At 42.0% G+C, this 25963-nt stretch overlaps 2 protein-coding genes across 2 annotated transcripts in view; one reads left to right on the top strand and one right to left on the bottom strand.

Moving 5' to 3' along the window:
• The first annotated feature begins 202 nt into the window (after positions 1 to 202).
• Positions 203 to 1654, top strand: LOC131258124 (dof zinc finger protein DOF5.4-like). The gene has a single exon (XM_058259215.1). It carries the CDS (start codon positions 593 to 595, stop codon positions 1508 to 1510), a length of 918 nt encoding a protein of 305 aa, XP_058115198.1. The 5' UTR covers positions 203 to 592; the 3' UTR covers positions 1511 to 1654.
• A 5980-nt stretch (positions 1655 to 7634) lies between these two features.
• LOC131258126 (auxin transport protein BIG) overlaps positions 7635 to 25963 on the bottom strand; it is a 71669-nt gene continuing 53340 nt past the window's right edge. The window contains exons 11-14 of the mRNA XM_058259216.1: positions 16188 to 16331; positions 14530 to 15555; positions 12545 to 13048; positions 7635 to 8674 (exon numbers count right to left, since the gene is read on the bottom strand). Coding sequence (XP_058115199.1) covers positions 7850 to 8674; positions 12545 to 13048; positions 14530 to 15555; positions 16188 to 16331 — 2499 coding nt within the window. The 3' untranslated portion in view covers positions 7635 to 7849. The remainder of the gene's footprint in view (positions 8675 to 12544; positions 13049 to 14529; positions 15556 to 16187; positions 16332 to 25963) is intronic.

Below are 25963 nucleotides of genomic sequence, written 5' to 3' on the forward strand. Positions count from 1 at the left end.
AAATGCACACAAAAATGCCCATTAGATAATGAAGTTAGTGTAAACATCCATCTAAAAGATACGCCTCCAATTTAGATGGTGTGATTTGAATTAACTTTACGCCAAGTCCACAGCTTATTATAGCGCCTGTGTATCAAGAATCACAGTCTGCCAGAGTATCAAAGTTTCTCTGTAAAGGATATTTCCCCAACCCAAGCATATGGATGTAAACAAACCACTTCTGTTTTCAGACAGAGACTGAGAGTTAGAGAGAGAGAGAGAGAGAGAGAGAGGGAGTCTAACCTCTTTTGCTGCCGAAGCCATTGGAGAGAGGGAGGGAGACAGATGCAGAGCTCTGATCCATCAACCCCCACCGGAAAATCCAGGCCGTCCATTCGTAGAACCTTCTAGAAACCCCCTTCACATCCCAAATTCCCTTCTTCCTTCTTCTTGAGAGAGAGAAAAGAAGATGCAGAGTTCTTATCCATCAAACCACAGGGGAAAATCTAGGCCGTCCTTTTCTAGAACCTTCTAGAAGAGATCCATCTCCGCAAATTCCACTCTCAAGCACCTCCAATTCTCTCCTTTCTCACTTATTCCACCAATCTTCCAAATGCAAGACATCCATTCGATGTCGGGGGCCGCGGGGAGAATCTACGGTGGGGATCGTCGGATAAGGCCCCACCCCCACCAGGCCCTGAAATGCCCGCGCTGCGATTCTCTCAACACGAAATTCTGCTACTACAACAACTACAACCTCTCTCAGCCACGCCATTTCTGCAAATCCTGCCGTCGCTACTGGACCAAGGGCGGCGTCCTTCGCAACGTACCGGTCGGCGGTGGATGCCGCAAGACCAAGCGCTCCAAGCCCAAATCCAACGGTTCAGATGACACCACCACCGCTGCCGATGATGCCGCGGTCCACCGCCGAGATCGCAAGACCGCCCCCGCGTCCCATTCCAGCAGCGAAAGCTCCAGCCTCACCGCAACCGCTGCCGCTGCCACCGCCACCACCGACGCTGCAGCGTCGGTCGCTTCTTCGTCGGCGGCAGCGCTGCTGAATTTCCCAGACTCAGCGCTTTTCCAGAGCCCGATCGCGTCGAATGCGAACGCGCAATTCGAGCCGGCGGCAGTGTCGATGATCGACGACTCGACGATCTTCCCTGAGACCGGGAGCTTCACGAGCTTGATGACTGCTTCGAATCCTGCACTCCTGGGGCTCAATTTCGCTGATCTGGCAGCGTCTGGACCGTTCAGATACAACCAGCAACAGCACCAGCAGCAGCAGAAGATGGCGGGTTTGATGGAGGAGATGAAACTGCAGGAGCTAACGGCAGGGTTTATGGATCAGACGGTTTCCGTTGAATTGCCGCCATTGCAGGGCAGAGGGATTAACGGAGGTTTAACGGCGTTAGACTGGCAGGGTAACGGCGATCAGGGGCTGTTTGATTTGGCGGGTGGGGTCGTTGATCAGGGGTATTGGGCCCACAGCCAGTGGGCCGACATTGATCAGACGCTCCATCTTCCTTGATTTTTCTTTTTTTTTATTTTATTTTCTTTTTCTTTTTTTAACTGGAAAAAATCTGAAATAGAAAAAAAGGGAAAAGGGGAAAATGTGATTATCTCCGTCTCTGTAAATTTTTATTTTTATTTTTATTTTTTGAGTCTTTTTTTACGTGTTTGGTTTGTTGAATTTCGTTTCGTCCACACGCGCAAGTGTACTTGCCAACATGCCGTACGTGTGTAGGATCCGAGCTTTCCATCATGTGGGCCACACCGTTCACATATTCATACTAAAAAATCTATCCGTTTCACTCTCTCCTTATGTGGGTCGCAGTGCACACAGCAAACGAACGGCCACCAACCGTTCTGTACACATGCCGATCACCAGATCCGAACATTGTGGCCCAATCAAGGAAATGTATGATCCATCACACGTGTGCCATGCTAGCACGTATGATAGCGTGTGGATTAGGGAAGGTGTTCGTGTCTGCAACTAACTTGTATGTTTTTTTTTTCTTTTTTTTTGAATTTTATTTATATTTTCCTTTTTAGCTATTTTTATTAATGAAAATATAAAAGAAAGATCGGCGTTTTATTACTGTGTTGTTATTCTATTAATCTGTCATTATCTCGGGATTAGTTCGTTAATCAATGTATTATTATCTTTAAGGAACCGGAACATTGCTGCTGCAGAACTAGATCTCCACCACTGTGCACGTGGCACGATTATTATCAATCAGGGCCGTCCATCTTCTAGGTCTCGGATCTAATTTTCGAAAATAAACTTCCATCAGATGATCCTAGCCATTTGATAATTGGCCTTCGAAAGGACGGTGAAAGTTAAGAAAGTGCAAATTTAAAGAAGATTGATGGTTGGGATTTTATGATGGTAGTCCCAACAAAAGATGGACGGTCCTGATTAATGGATAAGGATGTACGGTAGAGATTTTGGTGTACGTTATCTGGGTCGTCGCGATTCTACTGAATCGCCTCTGCTGCAGTTATCTGTAATCAGTGGGGATGATTACTTCAGACACGTCAGCGTCTAGATGATGACGTGGCGAGGTGTACGGAGATATGGCGAGGAGAGTGGGAGATCGTCCTGTCGCGAGGCGTGGGACCGCGCCTCTCACAACCCCACCGGCCCATGCGCCAGTGACGACCCACGTGGCTCTGTCGCGCTCGCGTTAATGCTCGCTTCCACGTGTCGGTCTTCCATTGGCGAGTGTGGCGAGTCGGTTTGTCTTCGTCCTGACATTGAGTGTTTGGCGGGGCATGACGTCATCTGCCGTGGATAGGTAGCGACGCGTCCCCCCCTTGCATGTGCGGGAGCAGTTGCGCGCTGCGCACGCTGGACTGCCACGTCACAGTCCCTCGCCCATATGTTCGGCTATCCAGACCATCCAAATTGTGCGGCCCATATCCAACGTTCATCTGATCACGAAATCCTATCCATCAAATCAAATGGACGGTTAAAAGTAAGGAGATAATGGTAGATCCATTCCTAACTGTTCAATAGGCCAGCTCAAATTACACGACCACACTTTCATTTCGCTAGGTGTGGCCCACCAGACTGGTAGATGGGGCTGATTTTTGTACCAGATGATCCTGATGGTAATCATATCCAATTGGACAGATTCGATGTCTCGATAACATCAGTGGTTGGAAATTATCCGGACCTGTACTCGTAGCCGTTGGACCAGTGGTCCAATTTCAGAGGCAGCAATTCCGAGGGCAAAATCAGAACCGTTGCTGTCATATCGTGGGTGTCGGAGTTCCCAGGGAAATGAGACGTTATGTTACCCTGACAATAGGGTCAGATTTGGACGGTGTGGATTTCATACAACTATGCCACGTGTACGGTTAAAAGTAACCAGTTAGAATTCGCGAATGTACGCGCGTCATTCTTGTCAATGGAGATTACGGTGGATAAGGGAATTTCTTAGATATTGTGGATAATTTCTTCTTTGTTTTTCTCCTCCTATGCAGCCAGTGGCAGGCAATTCAGGACACCGGATATTGTATTGTGGGGCCCACCTTGATGTATTTGTTTTATATCCACGCCGTTGGTTCTTTTTGACAGCTCGTTTTAGGATATAAGGTGGATCTAAATCTCAGGAGATGGATCATACCGTAGGAAATAGAAGTGATTGAACGTCCACCGTTAAAGACTTTTGGGGGCTAGAAACGGTTTGGATCAAGCTGAAATTTGTGTTTTCGCTTCATCCAGGGCTGTTTGGCATTATCAACAGGTTGGATGGTAAATAAACATTACGGTTGCAGCCTGGGTAGTTTTTAATGGTAGGCGTACAATCACTACTGTTTCCTGTGGTGTGGTCCACCTGAGATTGGGATCTGCTTTATTTTTGTACCCATTTCCTAAAATGAGCTGGAAAAACAGATGGACGGCGTGGATATACAACAGATGTATCAAGACAGGCCCTACAGTCATAGCCTGACCTGACTGAATCCACTCCCTTGGCTGTCTTTGAGTCTAAGGTGGGCCCACACTGCCTCTACTAAAGTAGGGCCCACATTAGATTTAAATGAGAAAATCCCACCAATATCACGTATGGATATTTGAGTTTGGTGATTGAAGAGAAGTCGTCCATCCATAATGGGCCCACAAAATAGTTGGGAGGATCTGTTTTGGGTCTGGTTTTATATGGCAGGCCCAGAGAATAAATGAATTGGAGGTAATGCTTAGATGAATTAGGACTGTGTGACCAACCTAAACATTTGCACAGTACTCTAATCGGTTCTGATAAGTGGGTCTCACAACTCAGTAATCCAGACCATTGGCTAGTTGGACCCTACTGTGGATTGACCATGAACAATGGTAAAAAGAGTCTAAGATTCAAGACTCATCAATCCAACGCTGGGGCCAAGTTGCTCTATGGGGCCCACCATGTTGTCTATGTGAAATCCACTCCATCCATCTGGCGAGCTCCATTAAGCTCTTATTGCTAAAAATCAACCAGGTAGACAACTTGGGTGGGCCACACCACAGGGAAAAGTAGAGATGGTACACCAATCATAGATTTGTATTTGGGCTTATGTATTTTTCATCCTAAAATATAAAAAAAATCAGCCTCATAAAAAACTAAAACAGGCCACACCCAGCAAACACATTTTTACATTGCTCCCAATGTCATGGTCCATCTGAGATTTTTATCAGGTTGATCTTTCTTTTGTACCGTCCACGTGATGGATGGAGCAGATTCAACAAGTTAATTGACACTATGACTGCGTATGCGCTTGATACAAATGTACTCAGATATCACTCATTAGGCATAGCTTGATAAAAATGCACCCGGATATCATTCATTATACATAAGTCAACTCAAACTAAACCTAACCTCTAAACTATGTTGAAGTTCAATTTGAAATCTCAGTGGGTTCCAATAACTGAGTTAAAGTACTTAATCAACAACAATCCCGATATTATTATTTTTAGATTCTTTAATAATAAAATTCTACTTATTTTTCTTTACTGTCTTCATTGCATCCATCTTTCTTACTCTTATTTGCTCTCTTTCTCTTTTTTAGTTTCTTTTACAAAGCCCACAAGTCCACTTGACAAGGGAAGACTATGCTGAAATTTTGATAGCCATCTACCTCTATTACAACTCATTAAAGCTCTCAAAATCACTTTCATTTCAATCCATTAAAATCCTAAAATCAGCTCTAATCCAGGTCATTAAAATTCCAAAATCAACTTCATTCCAGCCCATTAAAAACTCCAAAAATCAGCCATATTCCAACTCATTAAAATCTCCAAAATCAGTCCTATTTCAGCCCAGTAAAATCCCTAAAAATCAGCCCTATTAAAATCCTAAATTCAGCCTATTCAATCCCATTGAAACCGAAAAAAAAAAAAAAAAAAAAAGCTAGTCATATTACAACCACTAAAAACTCTAATCCAGCCTATTTCAATCCATTAGAGTACAGCATCTCAACCCATTAGCATTTTTCTATTCTAAAATAAAAACAGCAATATATCATGCCGATTACTTTCTGACATCATGATGTCTACCCATAGTGTCTTTTGAGGGAGTCTAACCAATCAATGGCGAGACAATTGCATAACCGAATAAGGATGACCAACTACATTGAGAACAACATAGTGAATAGCCTGATCCTATTGAAGATCCTAATGGTGAGCCAAACCACAACAAAGGTTCCAACCAGAATCACAATGATTTGGGTCATCGGGAGGCCGACGCCACAATAGAGACGCCGAATAAATGATACTACCAAGAAAGTATCGCTTGAAGTTTCGGACTTCACTGGTTGCCTTGATGCAAAGACTTTGTTCATTGGATTACAATGCTAGTAGATTATTTTGCAAGGTAAGACATGAATGTTGCCCAATTAGTGGGCTTTGTCAAGGTAAAGTTGAAGGGCCCAATAAGAATTTGGTGGCAAATCATTGACAACAACGATTTCATCATTGGTCATCTTTCAATCACGAGGTGGGTTGATATAATTGAGAAGTTGGAAAGTATTCGCCTTCAGATTACATAAATACTCTTCTTTTAGAGCTTCTTGCGTTCAAACAGAAAACTTTATTAGTGGATGAGTACATTGAAAAGTTCAATGAGCTTTCTGTCCATTGTAAGCTTGCAAAGACTATGTGACAGCTAGCCGCTATCGCGCAAGGTTACACCAAGAGATCCAGTACGAGATAGTCATGTATGATTTTGAATCAATTGATGATATTCATTGGAAGGCTCGACGAGTTTAACAATAGCATCATACTCCCCGACGCTTAAGTTCTCGAGTTAGAGAACCTTTCATGAGAAAGAATTTGAATCCATATCTTAATCAGACTCCACCGCAAAGCTACTGACCACCTCTTCACCATTTTTCAACTGTGTCCAATGCAGATTCTTATGAGGAAATCTCAACCTTTGTAATGCCCTCCGCCACAAAATTCGTACCAAAAGCAACCAACGGTGCAGGAACATGATACCATGGAGCGAGATCCTAATCTTAATCATTCTCTTAGAAGAGAACGGCGAAACACTGATTATTACTATTGCGGACAAATAAAGCACATTTTTAATGAATGTCCGCAAGCCAAGAACCTTCATTACCACGGTAAAACAATCAACACTATGTTGATTGTTAGAAAAGCCCAATAACAAGATTGGGTGGACAATCCTACCTTCTGATCTGTGAATACTTGTTTTGTTGAAATAAGACTTTTGGCCATCATTCACTTTTGAAATGTGCAATGTCCACTAATATGATGGAATAATCAAATAAATTTGTTCATGATACATCTAAATTAAGATATACTTCATTGCTTGTATGCCACATAAGCAACATCTAAGTAATTTACATGTGCCCGCGCATCATTCATTACACTATAATCAAGTATTAAACGGATCCTTGCGCATCATTCATTACACTATAATCAAGTATTAAACGGATCCTTACTCTTGCTCGGGTGGTAGACTCTCAGGGTTTTCAACACCTGGTCAGGGGTTCAAGTATCCATAGGTGGTGAAATCCCACTATGGGGTGAGTGTGTGAGGTGTGTGCGTGAAAAAGTATTAAACTAATTTTTAAAAAAGAAAAAAAAATTGAGAACTCTGATCTCCCCTCTACCATTGCAGTTTAGAGCTACACCTACGGATATCTCACTTCACCACCATCTTCCAAATAGCATGACTCGTCCACCCCATGGTCAGCATCTAGGCTAGTACATAGTCAAAGACTAGACGGAGTCTTTACTTGACTCAAATCAGTATTCAGTGATTAAATTATTTATTGTGTGGCAGTAAATGTTATAATAGTTATCCAAAGGGCTAAATATATAAAAAATAAATAAATAAAAACAGCCATTGGTTGTCATTAGTTTTCGGTCATTTAGATGCAGTGCTAAGCAGCCAACTCAGAAATCTTGCCGACCCACGTTGATTTGGTTGAGTTCGACTCAAGCCCCCAAACTTCAGAGCTACGACCAAACCATTATCTGACAAACCATTAGGGCAAAAATCATACATACCAGATTATCAACCATTTTCTTGATAGTGCATTCATTAAACAGCCACCAGATGGAATGCCAGGTGGGCCCAATTGCTGCCAATCGCCACAACAGGGCCCACCATTAACAAACATGCCACATGCATTGTGGAGAAAGCTTATTTGGAGGAACTGCTGATACTTCACTGAAATATGGAAGTTCACTTGAATACAGCATACTCTTTCATGGGGATAGAGAATACACAATATATAACAGAAATAACGAGGAAAGTGTTTCTTTTGCCTGATTTTGTATATATAGCTACTCTTCTCTACACTCGAAAGCTCGATTAAAAAGCCCCCATTTCTGTGCTCTCATCCTGTATGCTGCTACTTAGCTTTTCCCGGCTGCAATGGCCGCTTGCACAAACTCCTCGCACCGTGAAAACCCACCTGATAATGCATCACCCAACGCCCCCATCACATCAAATGCCTCCTGCAAATCCAGGGCAGATGTCATGTCCTCGAGCCACGAGAGGAGCTCCTTTGAGAACCCCACCATCTCCTTCACATTCACCAATCTATCCTTCATCATCACCTCCCACGCTTCCAAACCGTCCACAGCATCACTGACTTCCCCGGTCGCACCTTTAGCCCTTCCAGCCACTGCATCTGCAGACTTGTTGACCTTGAAAAACCGCTGCAGCTGCTCAATCAGGCCCGTGTAAACGAGCATTGGTTGGATGATGGAAAAGAGGTTGTTGTCGCCGGCTTCCGTGGCTGCGTTTTCACTGCTCCGTTCACCATCGGACCTGACAACAGCTGTTGGATCAGAGGAGAGACGGAGCGTTGAGCGGCCGTGGGTATGCTGCATGTAGGCATGGTATATACCACGCTGCAAGAAGGCACGGCGGTGCTGTAACCAGCCTTCATATGACTCAGAAAGGAGTGAATTAACCATCATGAACTGGACAGTCTCTTCGGTTCCAGCAGAAGAGCGAGCGCCAGATGGGCCAGAAGGCTTAGACTCTGCTGGAGAAGTGGAGGCTATGTAGGTAGAAACGGCCTTCGCCATGGCCCGGCGTTGGTTGGAGCTTCCTTGCTCGAGAAGATGACAGGCCATTTGGATCATGAATGGCAGAAAACGGGAGTTGCTTTCCCTTCCCCCACCTTTGCAATCCGTGCTGAATGAAGCACCGGTGGCAAATCGGGCTAACATCTGCATGACATAAAAACATGAGGATAAGATAAATCGTCAACATTTGGACACAAAATCAAAATGAATCCCAACTTCAAGTGTGACGAAGCACTAGTAACTAGCATGCAATCTCCTGGGCATTCATGTTGTGAGTTTGGGTGCCACTCGCATTATTTTTGAGTTGGACTCGAAAGGAAACATAGCTGCCATTTTGACGGCTACTTCTCAATGTGAACAGTGAGAGACATTATAAATTATGTAACCATTGTTATTCCCAAGACAGATGCTAGTTCTGACAGGAAAAAAAAAAAAACAAAACAAAACAAAAACCAAAAACAAAAGAGAGAGAGAGAGAGAGAGAGAGAGAGAGAGAGAGAGAGAGCCTCCAAGCAAGATTCCTTCAACATCTAAAGCTCAGAAAACTAGCAAGATTGCTTCAACATCTAAAGATGAAAAAACTCACAGAGACCTTTGGTAACATATTAATCCAAAGAAATAAACAGAAATTTAGAAGAGGCACCGTGGTGTACATTGTTTGCAGATGACAGATTTAATTGACGGGACAAGGGCGTAAAACACTAGGGCTGCAACTTGGGCTCAGGTCCAACCCAAACCTGACCGACCCAACCCGAGATCAAGTCGGGTTGGCTTAGGGTTGGAAAACTACAACCCGATTTGAAATCATGTTTGGTTCAGGTTGGTTGGGAATAATCAAATGTATTTGGATCGGGTCAGGTCAGTTTAGGGTCGAGTCTATAGGAATTCAGGTGGGAAACTCAAGTCGGAATTCAGGTCAGGTCAGTTTGGTTCTTTTGAAGTAGACTCAGTCTTGAGTTGATCCTCAACCATGGTATTAAAAAATGGTTTACGGCTAAAGGCCGTACATAAAGAAAACAGTCACCCCTGCCCGTGATGCGGGAGAGAATCAGTCTGTAAAAAATGGGCCATATCGGCACCGTTACAGGCTGATATGCCCTGTATTGGCAACATTATGGGGCCGATACACCATTACAGGCCAATATGACCATAAAAGCCCCATTTTGAACATTTTTATTTTCAATTTTTCTCTTGTTTTTCCACTTTTTTTTCATTTCAACCTCGAAGGAAGTTTAGAAACTTAAACTAGATGCAAAACTATTTTAAGGATCAAAATACAACAATGAGTGGGATTCAACAAATCAAAGCGAACTGGACATTGTTGGGAAATATCGGAAGGGGTAAACTACCACTTTTTTTCATCACTCCATTTTCGTTTTTGGTTGTACTTATATGCAACAACAACTCTAATCCACCAAATCATGCATGACTTGTGTTCGAATTATTATATTTAGTCTTCAAACACAAGTCATAATCGTCAGTAGATGTCAATAATAGATATTGAGAAACCTAAATATAGGAGCTTTACTATTTCAGAGTCGGACTCGGAATAATTGTATCAGGCAGCCCGAGATAGCACTGCTAGGGGCCGTTTGGAGGGGAGTAAATGGAGGTAAATGGGGGGAATTGGGAGTAAATGGATGTAAATGACATTTGAAGTGTGTTTGGATGGGAGTAAATGCATGGAAATGAAATGATATAGGAGTAAATGGGCTTGCAAATGAAATCCTCTCTATGGGTTGAAATGCCTTTTTGAGCTCCTTGGAGAGTCACACGAGTAAACAAAAGTGCCGCTATGTACATGTCTACCATACATGTGGCACACTAATGATACTCCAAAACAAGCTAATTATCGGCTACATCACTAAAATCACACCAACAAAATGATCCAAACTGTCCAAAGGTTGACCATCTAAATGGACGGTTAAAAAATGTTGGCATGTTGCTTGTTCGTGATCCTTACAGTTGTGGCCCACCGAAGCTCAAAATTTCCTCTTTTTTCGGCTTAAGCATATATTTCAATGGCTTATTATAATCATTATATTAAATATCACATATGTACACTGATTTGCGATATTAAAGCTGATTTGGGATATCATATACATTCCAATTGAATATGTTGAAAACTTCCAATGCATTCCAATTCCTCCCATTTTTACTCCCATCCAAATAGAATATTTGGATTTCAAATGCTCATTTACTCCCATGCAATCACAATTGAGTAAGCCCTTTACTCCTAATTCACTTACCTCCAATTCCATTTTCCATTTACCTCCATTTTCAAGCTCCCAATCGAGCCCTTACTAAAAAATGGCCCATTTCACCATCACATACATGTCCAAAACCAAAAAAGAAAACAAATTTGGAATCCTCGCATTCTTCTGATTTTTTCCATTATTTTTTTTCCTTTTGAAAAATTGAACATTACAAGGCTGTAACGAAAGTCAAGGGGGGTGTAAAGGCCCTTGTGGCTCGTATCATAACAGTCACACAGCCAGCTGTCATGCCAGGCGTTACCATTTCTGAATACCTTGTCCTCAACCCGCCCAAGTTGCACTCCTAGTAAAAACAAAGCTAGAACTATGGAGCATGTCCAATCAAGGTTTTAAAAATAGTCGGAATAAGTTCAGATTTAGCGACAGTAGAACTAGAAACAAGGAATTAGTTAAGATTGCTTCCCAAGTACCCCAAAATGAATGTCTAATATCTTGGGTTGATAATTCATGAGGGCGGAGAGATCAAGAAGGGTGTTGCTGCCACGTCGAAGAAGTGGAGGTGTGCCTCCAAGTTTTATGTGACCATCGCCTACCAATCAAAGCGAAGGGGAAATTTCATACGATAGCTATAAGACCAACCATGCCTTATGGGACCGTTGGACTGAACAACATACTCAAAGGACGTGTGTAATTGTCTGATATCAGAATGTTCAAATGGCTGAGTGGCAAGACAAGGAATTAGAAATGAATGCATTCAAGAGAACTAAGGAGCATCACCAGTGGGTAATAAGATGACAAGAAGTAGACTTACATGGTTCAGCCATGTGCAACTAAGACTAAAAAACTGCACCAATTAGGAATGAGTTGAAGGCTCAAAAAGGCCAGCAGGAACACCCAAACAGACACAGGTGGAAAAAACTTGAGGACCAATGGTTTAATTGAGGACATGGTCCGTGATAAAGTGGAATACGCTGAACAGGATCCGCATAGCTGACCCCAATCACTTGGGATAAGGCCTCGATGATGATGATGATGATGATGATGATGTAATAAACATCGATTCCAGTGCATTGGAATATCTGAACATTTCAGGAGAAACAACAGAGCAATCCAAGGATTTCAGGGAATAGTTATGGATGAAATGCTGCAACGCATGGTGACTTACCAATCAAACCTAAGCTAACAATGCTACAGAGTTGAAAATTGAAGAAAATATCACAAAGGGAGTAAACTATTCAGGGCCCCACCAAAGATTCTAGAAACGCAATTTTGAAAAAGGGCAGGGACCAATCATGAGGCATGCTGTTGAGGTTTTGCAACAAGAGGAACTCCTGTCCTTGGATTTGGAAGAACTGCTAACAAAAACAGTAATTCTTGTGTGTGAAAAATCCCTGGGATGTGATTGGACAGGTGCTCACTTCTGCATGGAAGATAAGCCGGAACCACTCATTAACATGCAATGGCAGAAGCAAACCAATCTCTTCTCAAAATCATCACACGTTCACGTGGAATCTATCTCATCCCTGCTTCAGAGGCCCTCATCAACAATATAGAGGTGGAAGTTCCTTATCCAAAATCTTTTGAATAGAGCTGAGGATTTCCCAAATGTGAACTTCTAATCCTCAATTTGCTCATGTCATGCAGAATGGCATGCCCAACTGCAATTTGCATTTTAGCTAGCCACACCCACAATCACAGGATGACCGAATGCTGATGTAGCTAGTTTCACATGCAAAGAGATGAGCAAACTGGATAGAAAAACAAACAAATAGATAAGAAAAATGAAAATTTTCCATACCAGAACAATGTCATAGGTCAACAACCGGAGCCGGCTCCCATCGGCACGCCCAAGGGCATTGAGATTGTCCCAGTACTGGTCAACATAGCGAACATACTGTGCCAAGGGAACAGATGGGCCCTTCAAGGGGAATATACAGTTGCAGAGGGTCTCATTGTTTCTTAGAGTAGCTCCCTCCCATTCTTTCTTCGGATTCTTCAGAGCTGCATCTGCTCGTTTGGCCTCTTGATGGCACTGGAAATGTATGATGTTGAAATGGCTGACAGTTGTGTAAACACACTCCCCACGGGCACTTCCTGAAGTACCCACACCCAGATTCACTCTCTTGCTGTACGAGTAGACACCCAACATGTCTGTAGGCCTCAAACTGTAGCCTTCTCGGCATACCATGCACGCAAGCCCATCCTCTTCCTCTTCCACATCTTCCAAACCTTCGATGACCGGCTGTGAAACAACGATCCGCTCACCCCCATCCGACGCCACCTCCTGTCGCATTCCAAGCCCCTGTTTCAAGATGCAGAAGATAGAATGCATCAATTGGCCACATTCTTGGGAGAGAAGAATTTTTTTCACTGTTCTCTAGCTAGGCAAAATGTAAACTACATAGAACAAAATTTGCTACCGAAAGAACCCCTCGGAGGTCAAAATCTTACTGCTCATGCTAAAAGCAGCCCTCGGGTAGTCTTAAAGCCCACATGGTCGAAGATAAAACAAATCAGTTAAGCCATGATTAAATTACAAAAGAAATCAATTAGCCTGTTCCTGCATATGGCCTACAAATATACAGCTAAAGGATTTTATTTTTTATTTTTTTAAAGGTGATGGTCCAAATTCAATGGCAATCCAAAGATCAAAGAGTTGAGATCTTCCAATATGGACAATTTTTGGGGCAACCCCTTGCAAAACTGGGCTGATCACCAAAAAAAGGGGGAAGTGCTGTAGCCATTGGTTAAGTGAATTAGAGGCCTCCAAATATACAGATAAAAGCAAAAAAGGCAATGGTCCTAATTCAACATAAGTCCAAAGATAAAGAGTTAAGATATTCCGAAGAAGTTTTTGGCATGGCCCCATGTTTATGGGATTCCTTCACAATTCCTCGTGCAAAATTGCTGGTTTGAAATGCTGGGATTATTGAATCATATTCAAATAACATGGGGGTTCTCAAAAAAAAAAAAAAAAAATCACAGTGAGGTTTTCTTCTTCTTTTTTTCCCTTTTTCTTCTTGTGGGATAAGCTGAGATGAATGAATTTTTGCCATAAAATAACTCCCTCTCTCTCTCTCACTTTCTTTTCCACAGATGGACTTCATTGCTCAGAAATGACAGTGGTGCAAGTCATTTGTATCTGGTACATCATCACCATCATCATCATCTAAGCCTCATCCCTTTCAGTTTGTCCCATAAAGCATGGCTGGTCTTATAGCCATCCTACAAAATTTCCCCTTCAGTTGCGGTACACAACAGTCACATAAAACTCCAGAGGCATATCTCCATTTATTCCATGCTGCTTGAATCCTATGGACAACACATCCTTCTCAGTCTCTCCACTCTCATGAATTATCAACCCAAGATATCGAAAGTGATCATTTTGGAAACTTCTTGGTCAGTAATCTTTACTAATTCCTTGTTCTCCCTCCTATTGTTACTAAAATTGCACTCCATATACTGTTTTAGTCCAACTAATTTTATATCCTTTAGATTCTATCTCAATCATCTAGATCTGCCACACAATAAAATAAGTTGAAATTATTCACAAACTACTTTCTGTTGAATCAAATTAATTAATCCAATATAAATTTTGATTTGAGAAAAAGATATGCTACATTTCTGCACCCACAATTGAAATCTTCAACAGAAAATCATCATTAAGTTTTGAAGAAACATCAGAATATTTAACTTTCATGGGCGGTCCAACAATTTATGTAAAATATTGGCAGTGTGAAATATAAAAGCAGAACCATGTATAAGATAGAGAAAGTAGAATACCTGGAGCAACTCTTCTCTCCTCCTCAGAGCCCGACGCCGCATCTCATCCCTGGTAGCATGCCGCAACATATGTACCTTCTCCCCTAGGAACCCATCACCTTTACCCTCCTTATCAGAGAGGGTATCTAATAAGTTCTCAGCCCTTGCACCTATCTCGTTTTCCCCAGAAACCCCCTCCAAAGCATGGAGCAACGGCAGGATCCCTCCCTCATCAATACACCTCTGGGTAGCTAAATGTCCCCTCGACAGTCCCCTCAGCATTGACAACATCAATGGGACTGATGACAATTTCAGTCCATGTGCCCATTCTGCAGTTGATTTAAACCCAGCCTGCCCTGCAAATGCAAAACTCTCTTTCAAGTGTTTAACAGCAACTCCCGTAATTCCCTTTTCTAGAATAATGTCCTTCAGTCTCTCCCCACAGGAGCTTGTCTTGAGCGACTCTGAGACTCTCACAAAGTTCTCCAACGAAGACCTCTGCTTGCCTGCTTCTTGAGCAAGGCTCTCATCCTTTGGATTATCCTGATGTTGTTTCTGCAGCCTATCAAATTCACCCCAGTCTTGCAAGTAAGGATCAAAGTGCTGGATGAGTGCTTCCATTGCGGCTGGTTCTCCATAAGTCAAGTAAGGCAAGATCCTCGCTACCATCTCATTGTTTCGCTGCTGTTTGTTTGACTTCTTGAGGCCTGAAGGGTGGCAAAGTCTCTCTAGGAACATGAGGACTATCTTCTTGGCCTGTTCACCAGCGCCAGTTTCTTCATTTGTGACTGTGAGCACGCTCTGAGTAATGCCGATGTCGCTCTCGTTTGCTTCCATTGTCAAACTCTCGACAATCAAAAGAATGCCTTCAGCTGGCTCCATGGCATCTACCGAGAAAGCGCGCCTTGCTGTCTCAAGGAGAAGCCCCAGAGCCCCTAGTCGTAACAAGGCCCGCCTATTCTCCCGTATCTTGCAGCAATACATGAGGAGATTGAGCACTGAACCCAGCTCTTCTTGGTTGGATTTCAACTCATCATCTCGCAAACGCTGTCCATGTCGATGCAAAGTCATGGTAAACAATGCCAAAGTCAGGGTAACCAATAACTAGATATGAAAAAAAACAAATAGAGAAACAAGCAGCCATTTGAAGCAACAGAATAACACCGTACTCAAGACACTCAAGAGTCTCAGACATACAAATGGAATGTTGTCATGGCACTTGTAGCAAACATAATGTTCCATAGAACTACTACGAACAGAGAGGAAATATATTGCAGAAACTAGGGTTGTCAATGAGCTAGGCCTGAATATGGAAGATTAAATTTCTTAATATGCCGGATTAACTGGTTTAAAATCCAGGTTGAGACCAACCAACACGGGCCAGCCTGTTGCAAAGAAAAACAATCCTCAAACTTGAAAACTGTTAAAAATGATCCAGGCGATGCTAGGAAATGGGTCCTAAAGGTAACTCATAAAATTATTGCTCAGAAATTACCACAAGAAAATATTCCAATAAAAAGGCCCCACAAAAAGCAAGGGCTAAAAAAATCCCCAAAAAAAAAAAAAATGGTCTTTGAAACATAAAGGTCAGCAGGCATGGACCAAAAAGAAAATAGGATTATAAAATCAATAGAACATGAAACTTTTTATACCTGACATAAGGAGGTAAAGTTGTGTACCTGGATCATGCTCAGAATAATTTCTAATCCACCGCACTCCTGGACAGCACCTGCTATTGCAAATTCAACTTCAGGGTCCTGAGATTCCTCCCTTTCCTCCTCCAATTCCTTAATCATAGGCTCAGTAGCCTCACCATCTAGTCCCTGCCAAATAATAACATGACAACAAATTCAGACAGTGTGAGGAATCTTTAATAAGACCTGCTTGCAGTAAAAGCTCTGAACAGAGGTATCTACAAGCAGCAAAGCAAACTGAGATTGAGCGAGCGTATTAACTACTCTTACAGGGAGCAGGAGAAAGAAAGACAGGAATGCAAACATATCCTACAAGAGCTCGCCAAATTCCAAAAATGAACATATGGGAATTTGGGGACCATGAGTAAGATTTCCATATCAGGATACAAAGATTACCCATTTTCTGGCCTCAATTAGCCAGGCACTAATGCCCATGGTCCGATGGAGGCATAAAATGAAAAAACCTTCAAAATTAAGAAAAGGTTTGCAAAGCTAGGAGTAAATTCAAGATGAATTTATACTCTATCCAGAGTCCAGTTACTACTGTCGACCATTCATGAAAAGAAGGGGCCAGAAATCCTGAACGACCAGAGGGATCTATGAATCTCAAGTGTCTTCAACACGCTCACCAATGGGGATTATAACCGGAAGTAATGACAAAAACTTGAAGTGCTGGGAATGACGGTTTTAGTATCTCATGGGATCTTTCCATGAGCCATTATTTGCGGATTTTACCATCTTTTACATGTTTCTTAAGGTCTTTGACAATTGTGTGGACGACCTTTTTTCTTTTCTTTTCTTTTCTTTTCCCTCTCATTTTTTTTTTCCTGAAAGGCAACAAAGTTTATTGAGAAGCCACATCAAGAAGATGAAGGAAAAGAGTACAAGCTCCAAAAAAGTCGGAAGCCCAATTGACAACCCAAGATGCAATCCTCCAAGAAACCGAGCAAAAATATTCAGATTTGTTCTCGAAGCACCTGTGATTTCTTTCACGCCAAATGGCCCATAGAGTCGTGATGCCACCAAATGGCCACACAAGCTGATTGATCAAGATTTAAAGAAAATGCCCACATCCCACACGTGCACACTTTGCATGTGTGTACAAGAAAAGGACCACTTTCCCTTTTTAGCCCATCACTACTTTCCTTTTCTTTTAAATCTCTAGATTAGAAAATTTCCTTTTTCTTTCATATCTTAGCTTTAGGCCGGGAATAATTTTATAATTTTTTTTCTCATCTAAGTATATCTTCCTATTTAGGTTTACAATGCTTTGTTATTTCGGTGCTTTCCTACTTTCACAAATTTTTATATTCTATAGCCTTTATTACAAATTATGAGGGTTGATTATAAATAGGGCCTATGGCGTTATGAAATAAGACAAGTTTATTGATATTATCTTTATGAAACTCTCTTATTTTCTTTACGGTAGTTATTGGGGGGGGGGGTGTGTGTGTGTTTGTGGGATTGATCTCTAGTTCAAGACTAGACTGTTGAGCATGCTCAGTCTTGCATTCATGATCTCTAACATTCGGCTAGAGGATTGTTGGGTCTTTCCCGCAATCTCTTTCTTTTCTTATTGATTTATTTGCTTAACCTTTTGGGATTTACATCAAATTAGTATCAGAGCAAGTTCTACTAGACTAAAATCCCAAGCCCCATAACCCTCATAATCTTAGATCTAAAATCCAAGCCTATAGTTCAGCCCATGTTTTTGTTTGGAGATGTCGTGGATAGAAAGATGTTCATATGCCTTCTTCAATTATCTCCATCTAGACTTTCCTACCCATCCATATCTATCGTGTTATTCTTATCTGGCTCATTCTGACTATTACGATCATCATCCCTATCGTCTCGAGTCTCACCCATCTTCATATGGGTTTTCTAGAGAATCCTTTCAATGGCCCTCCAGATGTTATGAGCAGCAACAACCACATGTCGGCTACTCAAAAACATCCCATTGCACAGAAACATCAATGATGGCCAAGAATGTTCAAGAGACATGGGAAGAGAATTTGCAAGAAGTCGAGAAGGAGATTAGGGCATTCAAGGAAGATGTTGCAAATGAATTTAAGGAACTCAAATGTTGAGATGTGGAGCCACATCTAGACAGGGCCGCTCGACCAGTCGAGGGTTCGCTCGACTCAAAGTCCAGCGAGCTGCAATTTTTGGTGTCTGAGGTGCTCGACCGGTTGAGGGTCCACTCGACTGGTCTAGTAGGCGACTAGTCGAGGAGCCTACTCGACCAGTCGAGGTTACGCAGATTCATTTCCGGATTTGGTGCAGACTGCGTAAATTTGAGGCGGTTTTCGCCAAGGTACGGAAGGGAAGCTGGCTAAACTATAAATAGGGGTCCTAGGGTTATTCTAGGGTATGAGAAAGGGTTTTCTAAGCTAGGCTAAGGGTTATCTCTGTGCATGGGAGCATCGAGAAGGTTAGTATATTGATTGTAATCTCGTTTTTCTTCATAGTGGAAGTTTGCACCCGTAGATTTTTACCCTTGTTGGGGTTTTTCCACGTATATCTTGTCTTGTGGTTTATTTGGAATGCTTTGATTCTTCTTCTAGATTATATTTCTTTCTGTTTATCGTTTGTGAGTGAGACCAGAGATTGGATCTCAGTTCACTGCGTTGTTGGCATGCTGCGCAACAACTGGTATCAGAGTTATTGGTTTAGTTCAAGTGGGAGCAAGGTATCCCGTATCGGTATCGGTTGGCATAACGGTGTCCACCGATACCGATACGGATACGGGGGTGTATCGGCGATACGGGGGCATAACGGCCCGTAACGGTGCAAAAAAAAAAATTTACCAAAAAAATATGAAAAAATATGGATTAAATCCGGAATATTCTAAGCATTCCTAATATGCATTCATTTATAAATTAGAACATGTTTATGGTGGTGTAACGGTCCACTCTTTGGTGAGAAGCTGTATCGAAGTATCTGATGAATTTATGAACCAGACAACCTGGTATTGGCTATAGATATTTTATATTTAATTATTTAACTATATAATATCAATATGAATTAATTAGAATGAATCTAATACCAAAATATCTCATATTTGTAGGTTTGGTGTATTACATACCTTGTGACTTGTGTACATTTTATTTCAACATACAATCTAGGGACTTTTATGTCCAATTATATAATTCATATATCTAACAAATTAATATAATTTTTCCCAATAAATCTTAAGAAAAAATTGAAATTATATTCAAGTAAATAGCGTTGTTGATTTAGAACTGATTTGGTGGACCATTTGATGCCCCAAATCAATGTTAAATTCATGCAATCTATTGGCACTTATCTCACTAATGGATTGGTGGATATTTCTTAAACAGTGATAAATAAAAAATATCAAATGATCCTATTTCAGCAAAACAAGTGTTTGCAAATTAACGGTGAAAATCATTTAAATAATTTAATTTTGGAATTGTGACATGGCAAGAATAGTGCCATAATTTAATTTATTAATTTTGAGATAATGTATGCCTCATGGACAATTTTTATGGCCATGTACATAGGGCCCAACACGAAGTATGTATTGTATATCAATGACATCCATCTGTTTTATCAAATTATTTTAAGGCATGGTCCAAAAATGAGGTAGATCCATATCTAAGGTGGACCACACGGTGGGGATTGAATTCCCACAATTAAAACTTTTATTATTATTATAATATATTTTAAGCTGTGACTTTTGTTTTCCTTGATCCAAGTCCATGCAACGTTATCAGTAGTTTTGATGGTAAATAAACATTACAGTGGGCCATAATAAGTTTTTAACAGTGGGCATTCAATCCTACTGTGTGGTCCACTTGAGATCTGGATCTGCGCCATTTTAGGGACTATGCCTCGAAATGATCAGGAAAAACTAATGGGTAGCATGGATTGGTTGGTGTACCTCACCTATATAGCTGCTATATTGACGTCAGCAAGTTTTGTAGGTCTGATTATGAGGTATGTGTTATATCCAAACCGTGCATTCATTTTGCGAGCTCGTCCTAAGGCTTGAGACGAAAAATAAGACAGATCTAACTATCAAGTGGACCACACTGCAAAAACTAGTGGGGAATTGAATGTCTACCATTGAAACCCTTTTTGGGGTCACAGAAGTTTTGGATCAATATGAAAAAAAAAAAAATTTCCTCTTCATACAAGTCATTGTGACCTTATGAACAGATTGGATTGAAAATAAATGTTATGGTGGGCCCTACGAATTGTTTAATGGTGAAAATCATTATCTCCGCTGCTATTTGTGGTGTGGTCCACCTGATCTTTGGATATGATTCATTTTTTGGATAATGATCTAAAATGATCTCTAAAAATAGATTAACGGTTTAGATATAATAAATACATCACTATGGGGCCCATGTAACTTTGATCTCCTTTGAACCGTTCGTACAGCTCGGAGCTCAAGGAGCATCAGTGCTCGTCTTCGCATGACACGTACCTACAGCAGCTATATAGTTGTTGTGTGGTACACCAGCCCATCCGCTTCCAGCGTAGTGCTCATCTTCGCACAACACATACCTACAGCAGCGATATAGCTGGTGTGTGGTACACCAGCCAATCCGCTTCCATTCTTTTCCCAACCAAGAGAGAGGGAGAGTGAAATGAGAGGGGAAAAGAAAAAATGAGAGGGAAAGAAAGGGAAATGGATCTTCTCCAGTTTGTCAGACAGTTGGGATGGTTTGGTGATTGCTGTGAGTAATTCTTCAGGGTTGACAAAACTGAAATTCGATGATATGGCCGGTTTAATTCTCAGCGAAGAATCTAGAAGAAAGACATTAGGAGTTTCAGGGGATTCGGGGAATGCTCTAAATGTTGAAGGAAGAGGAAGATCGCTGAACAAAGAAGGCAATAAACACGGATGTTCTGAGTTGAGGAAGAAGTCCGAGGGACCGAAAGACAAAGACGGGTGTTGGCATTGCGGGAAGAATGGGCACATGAAACGCGACTGCAGGGCGCTTAAGAAACAAGAAGGAAGCTCTCAAGGCAGGAAGGATTCAGTGAATCTATCTGAGGAGAGTGACACAGAGGCATTGATCTTGTCTCTTGATGCGAGGAATGAGTCTTGGGTCATAGACTCGGGTGCTTCGTTTCATGCTACTTCGTGCAAGGAAGTACTGCGTGATTATATGTTAGGTGACTTCGGGAGAGTCTACTTGGGTGATGATGAGCCGTGTAGTATTGTTGGAAAGGGAGATATTCATATAAGTTAGAAAGACGGAACGGCTTTGAAATTGAAGGATGTCAGGCATGTACAGAGTTTGAAACGGAATTTGATCTCAATGGGGCAGTTGGCCGATATTGGATATGTGACGACATTCACTAGTGATTCCTGGAAAATCACAAAAGGTGCCTTGGTGATATCTCGAGGCAAGAAGGAAGGTATTTTGTACGTGACTTCAAGATCGTATAATTCACTCGCAGTCACATCAACTGGAGCGAATGGGCAGTTATAGCATCAGAGGTTGGGACATATGAGTGATAAGGGGATAAAAGTGCTATTGTCAAAAGGGAAGCTACCAGAGCTAAAGTCTATTGACTTGGAATTCTGTGATGACTGCGTGTATAGCAAGCAGAATAGGGTAAGTTACAAGAAAACAGGAAGCGCTCCAAAGACGCATCTGTTGGAGCTTGTACATACTGATGTGTGGGGACCGACACAGGTATCATCTCTTGATGGCTCACGTTATTTTGTTTCTTTTATTGATGATGCTAGTAGAAAACTATGGGTCTATTTCTTAAATCATAAATCTGATGTATTTGATATATTTAAGAAGTAGAAAGTAATGATAGAAAACGAGACAGGTAAAATAGTAAAATCTCTCAAATCAGATGATGGGGGAGTACTGTGATAAGAGGTTTGAAGAGTATTGGCAGCAAATGGAATCAAACATCAGAAAACAATTCCAAGGACATCACAGTAGAACGGTGTGGCTGAGCGCATTAACAGGACCATCCTTGAGCGCGCCAGGAGCATGAGGTTACATGCAGGGTTGCCCAAGATGTTTTGGGCAGATGCTGTAAATACTGCCGCATATCTCATCAATAGAAGTCCCTCAGCATCATTGGATGGTAGGCTACCAGAAGAAACGTGGACTGGGAAAGAAGTGAACCTTGCACATCTCAAAGTGTTTGGTTACACTTCATATGTTCACATTGATGCAGAGTACAGAAACAAGCTGGATGCGAAGTCCAGGAAGTGCACGTTTATAGACTACGGGAAGCATGATTTTGGCTACAGGTTTTAAGATACAGAAAACAGAAAAATCATCAGAAGCAAAGACGTATTCTTCAATGAAAAAGTGATGCATAAGGATAGTGTGCAGCAAAATAAGGCCGATGAGAAAGAATTCGTAGAGTTGGAAGAGTTACCAGACACGAGTGGTACAGCGCCATAGGATGAACATGCACAGGAGCATAATGAGGCAGAGCCGCAGACACCAGTTGTGAGGAAGTCTACTCGGGAGAGGAGACCCACGGTCCGATACTCACCCTCCTTACATTATCTACTGCTAACAGATAATGGTGAACCAGAGTGTTTTGAAGAGGCATTACAGTCAGATACACGGGTTAAGTAGGAGCAGGCCATGGATAATGAGATGGACTCTTTTAAGTTTAATCGTACATGGGAGCTAGTCACTCTACCAAAGGGTAAGAAAGCTCTTCATAACAAGTGGGTTTACAGACTAAAGGAGGAGCATGATAGTTCGAAACGGTACAATGCTAGATTGGTTGTGAAAAGATTCCAACAAAAGGCAGGCATCGACTTCACTGAAATATTTTCACCAGTGGTGAAAATGTCTACAATTCGCATGGTCTTGAGCATAGTGGCTACAGAGGACTTACATCTAGAGCAGCTAGATGTTAAGACGGCCTTTCTTCATGGGGACCTTGGAGAAGAGAAATATATACATTAGCCGACAGGATACGTGGTACCAGAAAATGAGAACAATGTGTGTAGACTGAAGAAGAGTCTATATGGCCTGAAGCAGGCCCCGAGGCAGTGGTACAAGAAGTTCGACAATTTCATGTCGGGAAATGGTTTTAGGAAATATCATGCAGACCACTGTTACTATTTGAAGAAGTTTGATACGCCGTACATCATCCTTCTTCTGTACGTTGATGATATGCTTGTGACTGGATCAAGCATGAAGGACATCTCAGATCTCAAAAGACAACTGTCGAGAGAATTTGCCGTGAAGGATTTAGGAGCTACAAAACAAATCTTAGGCATGAGGATAAAGCGTGACAGGAAAAACAAGAAACTGGTTTTGTCACAAGCAGAGTACATAGCCAAGCTACTTGATCGATTCAGTATGGGAGGTGCTAAGCCGGTTAGCACTCCATTAGCCAATCACTTCAAGCTTTCTAAGGAGCAAGGTGCAAAGACGCAGGAGGAACGGGACTACATAGCTAAAGTCCCATACGCGTCAGCTATTGGGAGTCTCATGTATGTTATGGTGAGCACAAAGTCAGACATTGCTCAAGTAGTGGGAGTTGTTAGCAGATTCATAAACGACCCCGGGAAGGAACATTGGGAAGCTGTGAAGTGGATCCTTAGATACCTGGTAGGTACTAAGGATGCAGGGTTGTGTTATGGAGGATCAGAAATCAAGCTACAAGGCTACGTAGATTCAGATTTGGCAGGAGATATCGACAGCAGAAGAAGCACTACAAGTTATGTCTTTACTCTAGGTAGTGCTGCAATCAGTTGAGTCTCTCAGTTACAGAAGATAGTATCTATTAGTACAACAGAAGCAGAATATGTTGCAGCTACGGAAGCGTATAAGGAGATGGTGTGGATGCAAGGTTTTATGGGAGAGTTGGGAAAGAAGCAAGCAGATTGCAAGCTGTACGGTGACAATTAGAATGCAACACACTTAGCTAAGAATTCAGCCTTTTATTCAAGGACCAAGCATATTGACATCAGATATCACTTCATACGTTCGTTAATGGAAGATGGATCGATTGCTCTGGAGAAGATTCATACAAGTGAGAATCCTGCAGATATGCTGACCAAGGCGGTCACACGGCAGAAGATGAAGCTCTGTTCAGCTTTTATTGGTCTTCAGGCTTGAAGACGGGGAGGTGGTGCACTCCGGATGTAGAAGAGGAAGGTTTATGGTGAGGTGTCTCCAAGTGGGAGATTGTTGAGATGTGGAGCCACATCTGAACAGGGCCGCTAGACCAGTCGATTGGACTGCTCGACCATTCGAGAGCTAGCTCGACTCAAAGTCCAACGAGCAACAATTTTTTGGGTCTGTTATGCTCGACCGGTCGAGGCCCTTGCTCAACCAGTCGAGGATCCACTCGACCAGTCGAGGTTACGCAGATTCGTTTCCAGATTTTGCACGGACTGCGAATTTTTTAGGCGGTTTTCGCAGAGGTGCGAAAGGGAAGTTGCCTAAACTATAAATAAGGGTCCCTAGGGCTTTTCTAGTGCTATGGGAGTTATTCTAAGGTGTATGCAAAGGGAATTTTCTATACATCCAAGGGATGAGGTTAGTATATTGCTTGTAATCTCGTTTTTCTTCATAGTGAAAGTTTGCACCTGTGGTCTTTTACCCTTGTTGGGTTTTTCCACGTATATCTTGTCTTGTGGTTTTTTTGGAATGCTTTGAATCTTCTTCTAGATTATATTTCTTTTTGTTTATCGTTTGTGGGTGAGACCGGAGATTGGATCTCAGTTCACTGCGTTGTTGGCGTACTGCACAACATCAAAGAGTTTGTGAGGGCTTCCTTTGAGCCCTTGATTGAACAGGAAAAGCTTTATAGGCTTCAATACATTTTATTGGTTTGTCCTTTGACCCAAAAGGTCCTTACCATAGATTGACAAATGACAAGCTAGTTTTTTATTGGTTTAGTGCTAAGTTAGGTTCAAATTTGTAGGCTCGACAACTAATGGTAGTGATGCAGGACATGAAAATTAAATATGATATGTGAGATTTCAGGCTTAAGATCACGTTAGTTCAGAAACAATTACACAAATTCCATATCCCACATGAAAGTCCAAACATTCAATTAAGGGGAATCTGTGCGGGTCCAGGCTTACACATGATAGGGCTGGATCAATAAAAATTATGAACCAAACAATACTCAAAGATAAGAAATAATCATCCACGCATGCATAGTAATCAATCCCTAATCCAAGGGATTCAGAAATTCCAATTCGGGAAACCCTAGGGTAAGAAAATTGGCAAATAACTTACGGAAAACGTAATCTAGGACTAGGATTCATGAAAAACGGCTATGAGAGGATAAAAGATGATAAAAACCTGAGCCAAAAGACGATCCCGCATGTGGACAGCAACAATGGCCCAGGCGGACGTGCGTATGATCCCGGCCGCACGTGTGGGGGGCCCACTATTCAGAAAAAGGCCACCTTGGCCCTGGTCGGCCAGGGATGGTCTCCAAAACCCCCAAATCGCAGCTCGATCCGATGGACTGTTTGTGAGTGATGCTCCGCCAAAGTTTCAGCTCGCCTGCGAGCCGAAATCTGGAAACCTGCTGTAATGAAGAAATATGATGCAACAAAAGGACGAATTCGAAGTACGGATGGTGGGAGAAGATGGAACAAAAGATGATGGAAGATAGGGGTGAATCGGGATCGATATGGCTTCGCACCACGGTAGTTAGACCTTCAAAAAGGGAGGGCTTCGCACCCACTTTTGAATTCTTTCACAACTCACGAAGAGAGCAGAAAAATAAAGCAGGAATTTTTTTTTTATAAACTTCAATGAATCAAAAGA

Source organism: Magnolia sinica, chromosome 10 (genome assembly GCF_029962835.1).
Source record: "Magnolia sinica isolate HGM2019 chromosome 10, MsV1, whole genome shotgun sequence".
In the NCBI taxonomy this organism is placed as follows: Eukaryota; Viridiplantae; Streptophyta; class Magnoliopsida; order Magnoliales; family Magnoliaceae; genus Magnolia; species Magnolia sinica.

What these genes read in the sequence shown, in the direction of transcription:
- LOC131258124 (XM_058259215.1), top strand. Translation starts at nt 593, where the DNA reads ATGCAAGACATCCATTCGATGTCGGGGGCCGCGGGGAGAATCTACGGT.